Source organism: Sinocyclocheilus anshuiensis, unplaced genomic scaffold, assembly GCF_001515605.1.
Source record: "Sinocyclocheilus anshuiensis isolate Anshui unplaced genomic scaffold, SAMN03320099.WGS_v1.1 scaffold700, whole genome shotgun sequence".
Taxonomy (NCBI): Eukaryota; Metazoa; Chordata; class Actinopteri; order Cypriniformes; family Cyprinidae; genus Sinocyclocheilus; species Sinocyclocheilus anshuiensis.
In genome coordinates this window covers 549,703-553,937 of record NW_015555756.1, presented here as the reverse complement: position 1 = coordinate 553,937, position 4,235 = coordinate 549,703, and the positions used below count along the sequence as shown (strand labels likewise).

Here is a 4,235-nt window from a genome sequence, read left to right as displayed (position 1 = left end):
TATATATATATATATATATATATATATATTGTTATAAGAACTAAAATATAAGATATATAATCTAAGATAGACTGATATGTTATCAGCTTAATAGGGAAGAGTTTGCATACTAAAATACTTGTACATGGATTTACAACAGAACGATTAGTGAATATATTAAACGTTACCCTTTTTATTCAAGAAATGACCTAAACGGTTAGATTTGGTTTGTGTTCGTATTGTATCGTGTCCTTAATCAAATAAATACTAATTGGACAACATACAGGCAAAGCTATGGCTACGAACAAACTGTCTATAAATAATAGCTACGTAAATATGCCTATCAGACAATATGGCCTTTATTAGTTTGGATGGGACATGAGAGTGTTCATATAAAAAATAACTATGCACAGGCCTGATTACTACAACCGCATTCTGTTTTACATAACACGCAGTGTAAATATAGAAAACAGAGGGTGACATTAGGAACTGAGGAATGTGCGGGTAGGTTAATTCATTTTTTAATGCATGCACCGAACACCTAAAGATCAAACAGCACCAATATTATTTTTGATAACAAATCCCAAAAACGTCTAAATGCATTGAGAAATGATGCTGCGTGGCTGAGACAAATATAAAATTCATGCCTACCTTGTATCCCATATTTTCCTGACGCTTTATTCTTGGTTAGTTCAATCAGTTTTCTTCAGTGCCCGGTCTTGGCATTTTAGATATTTTATGCATAACGTTACAGATAAGCTATATTGTATACTAAAAAGCTATATTGTATAATGCCTTAGTATAATAACCTAAAATCCCGATAAGACTTTTTCCCTTTTTTCCCTTTCGAAGAGATCAACTACGACTTGACATCTATATACAGATGATCATATCGCGATGATGCATGTTGATAAATCGCCATGTTTATATACTGCATAATAATATGGACAGACAGAGCTGGTGCGTTGATCGTTCAGTCTGATGTCTCTAGCGGAAGAAGGCTGTCTGTGCGGTTGTATCGTGTGCGACTGCGGATGTGAATGCTGCGGTTACTGCAGTCCAGTTTTTGCCACTATCGCTGATGTTGTTTGAGCTTCTGACTTCGAACCGGCAAACATGCGCACATAGCATTGTGTGGTAAAATGAATGAATTAAATTCAGAAAAAAAAATTAACTGTAGTGCCTTTAACATGAAATTGCCCTTTCTCCGTCTTCGTTCCGTGCGGTTAGGCACAATGTAGCATTATTAATCGTTTTGTTAAAATACTGTAGTAAATATCAGCCTAAATGTCCGTGTTAAATCGTGATTTGATTGCATATATAGCGGCTGTGGTGAGTTGAGTATCACGTGAAGTTCATTTTCAACGTTGTTTAGGGTAGCGTGTATAGGTTCCATAGTGTAGCGGTTATCACGTCTGCTTTACACGCAGAAGGTCCTGGGTTCGAGCCCCAGTGGAACCATGGTTTTTAAACAATAAGTGTGATGCTACTAATTTTTGATGTATAAATAGCTTTACTTGCAGAATAGTTTATTTATTCTACTATTCTGCATTCCGTGATGGTGTTAGAGCCATTAATGTCTGTTTCGGTTATTTTAACTGAAAAAAAAAAAGTTAACAGTTCTTTGTTTAAAAAAAAAACATCATCACGTGTTGCAGAGTGGTAGCTGCTGGCTCAATGATCTGGAAGCCTTTACACATTCACATGAAATAGATTACTTTCGTGTGGGAAAATACTGTAAGGTGTTTCCAGTGTTTTATAACATGGGGCCCCTGAAGTTATTCCAGAGGGGCTGTGGAAAAATTAAACATACAGAACTAATATCTACTAACCATTTTAACTAATGATTTGATTAGCACGTTACTCTTAAATAAAGTTATTGTAAATTTGTTAGGTCAACTCCTGCATTAAGATCCTATGATTGGTATAAAATACGATACTCTTGGATTTTCTGCTGATTTTTGGTGACGTAAAAAAAAAGTTGTGTATCCAGCTGGTATATGAAGTTTTGTGTTTGCTAGAGTTACTTGTGATATTTTTGGATGCAGTTATGGGATCACCGTTGGTTGAAAATTATATATTTTGTAAAATGAAACCTTATTGTAGTTTCAGTTGAAGTTTATAATGGTCAAAAATAGCAAAATTGTCGGCTAGTATTTAAATGAAAATATTATTAAAGTGTATGATTTTATTGTAGTCTCCAGCGGAAAAAAAAAACTACCTGTTAATGAATTTATTGCCGAAAAAGTGGAGATGCCGGGGATTGAACCCGGGACCTCATACATGCGAAGCATGCGCTCTACCACTGAGCTACATCCCCACGTGACGTAGAAGTACGTGAATTTTACCTAAAAGGATACTCATCAGCGGTCAAAATGACCGTTATTTTTGTTTTCGAAATGTAGCACAGAGCAGCAAAAATTCATTTTTGCCGGGAAACCTATTAGACTAAAACCTTTTACCGTTAGATTAGATAACTTAACGTTTTCTGAAATTAACGTTGCTAATGTTGAAAATGACGATACAAAGTGTTTTCTTTCTGAACGTGGGAACAGGGTTGCCGTGACACACGCCACCCCATAAGGTTATAAGAAATGCTCTGTTCTGTCTCTTTCCCTCCTGCAAGGCTTGTCTGGTCTCCTCTGTTTGGTAATATATTGGGACAAAGCTCGGAAAATACCAAATAAGTTTTGTATCAATAACAGAAGTGTCTTACAAAATAAGTAGAAAGATTGAATCTAAACATTTCATTTGTGGACAAGAAAAAAAAAACTACTTTGTATTTGTTTTATCATTGTATCTACTCAAGATTATTTTGGAATGATTTAGAAATTTATATTAATAGAAAACTGGGATGTGCAATAGAGATTTGTGTATTTGATGTGCTTTTTTATTTTCAGAATGGTATGAAAAGTAAAGAACAACATTATTCAGTTATTTATTTTACCAGGAAAGTATCTTATAGACTCTTTCTAAACATAACTTTTCACATTTTATAAGCGACTTTAAAGTATATGATCAAAAATCAAAATTACAGAACAACCTACAATTTCCTAAATTTCGAGGTAACTGTTTAGTCCTATTTGAACTTATCCTAACAGGAGTAAAAAGCGCAGTTTTTAGGCATATTTCATGAGATAAATATATTTTGAAGCACAGTATAAAACACTTAAATGAGAAATTTGAAAAAGAACACTGATAGCAATAGCAGCCATTGCAAGAGAAGTTGGCTGTTCCAAATGGTTTCTAGAATATTGCATCTTTGTATGTCACTAATTCATTCGAGTCCCCCAAAAAGGCTGGTCGACCATGAAGGACAGGATAATGCGGAGAATCTCAATGGGCAATCAGTTCAACACTGCAGCTGGAATTGCTCATTTAAAAGTTGAATTTATTTGGGTCCAATGGGAAACATTATGTTTATCGTCAAACTGGGGAAAGACTGAACCCAGAGTGCACAAAGAAGTCAGGGAAAGGTGGAAGAGGAAGTGTCATGGTTTGGGGGATGTTTCTGCAGCAGGAGTTGGGCCTCTTATATAACTACATAGAAGAGTGAATGTAGGCCTAAATATTTATCAGAACCTCCTGCGGCAACATGCGGTTCCTGTGAATGACAGTTATGTAAGAAGTTATGGAACGATTGACGAAGAAAATAAATCACAGAGAAAATATTGACTGATATATTCATTTATTTGGGGGGTATAATAAATATTTTAGAATATATATTAATTTTAAGTAAATATTTGTAAAGAGGATTTTACAGTACTATATATTTAATATCTTATCATCTGTAATACCTTAGTGTAACCACTAGATGGCTGTACAGCCTTATATTTTAATATATAAATAGGCTGTGTATTCCGTACGTTGTGGATTCGTGGAACATTGTTTTCAAACATAATTGTATTAGATTATGCATTTTCCAAGTACCTTTAGTCAGTGTTGGATCGGGACAGAGTGGACTTTAATTGGCGGTGCGTTTAAAAGATGGAGTAATTTGTTTGGGTTTGGGTTTCAAACAACACAAACTTGCGGAATCTCTTCTGGGGTGTATTCCAGAAAGTGGGTTTTGATGGAAACTCAGAGTTTGTTAACCCCAGAAAAGGGAAACGCCACCTAAATGTTCACGCAAAGAAAGAAGGCGTAACTTTTATTCGCGCTGTAGTATTGTTGTTGTCGCCGCCGCCATGTCATGAAGGCGCTGTGTGTTTCGTTGTGAAAGCGAAACTACTTTGGCCTTCCAAAAGAGGACGATA

General features: G+C 35.3%; 1 protein-coding gene and 2 non-coding genes across 3 annotated transcripts in view; 1 reads left to right on the top strand and 2 right to left on the bottom strand.

The window, feature by feature from the left end:
- Positions 1-1,087, bottom strand: part of LOC107673839 (beta-galactoside alpha-2,6-sialyltransferase 1) — a 25,829-nt gene extending 24,742 nt beyond the window's left edge. The window contains 1 exon segment of the mRNA XM_074186957.1: positions 631-1,087. Within this exon segment, the coding sequence (XP_074043058.1) occupies positions 631-642 (12 nt within the window). The 5' untranslated portion in view covers positions 643-1,087.
- Positions 1,088-1,367: 280 nt separating this feature from the next.
- trnav-uac (transfer RNA valine (anticodon UAC)) lies at positions 1,368-1,440 on the top strand. The gene has a single exon. It is a non-coding gene; the product is annotated as a tRNA-Val (tRNA).
- Positions 1,441-2,227: 787 nt separating this feature from the next.
- On the bottom strand, positions 2,228-2,299 carry trnaa-cgc (transfer RNA alanine (anticodon CGC)). The gene has a single exon. It is a non-coding gene; the product is annotated as a tRNA-Ala (tRNA).
- Between the last annotated feature and the right edge of the window lie 1,936 nt (positions 2,300-4,235).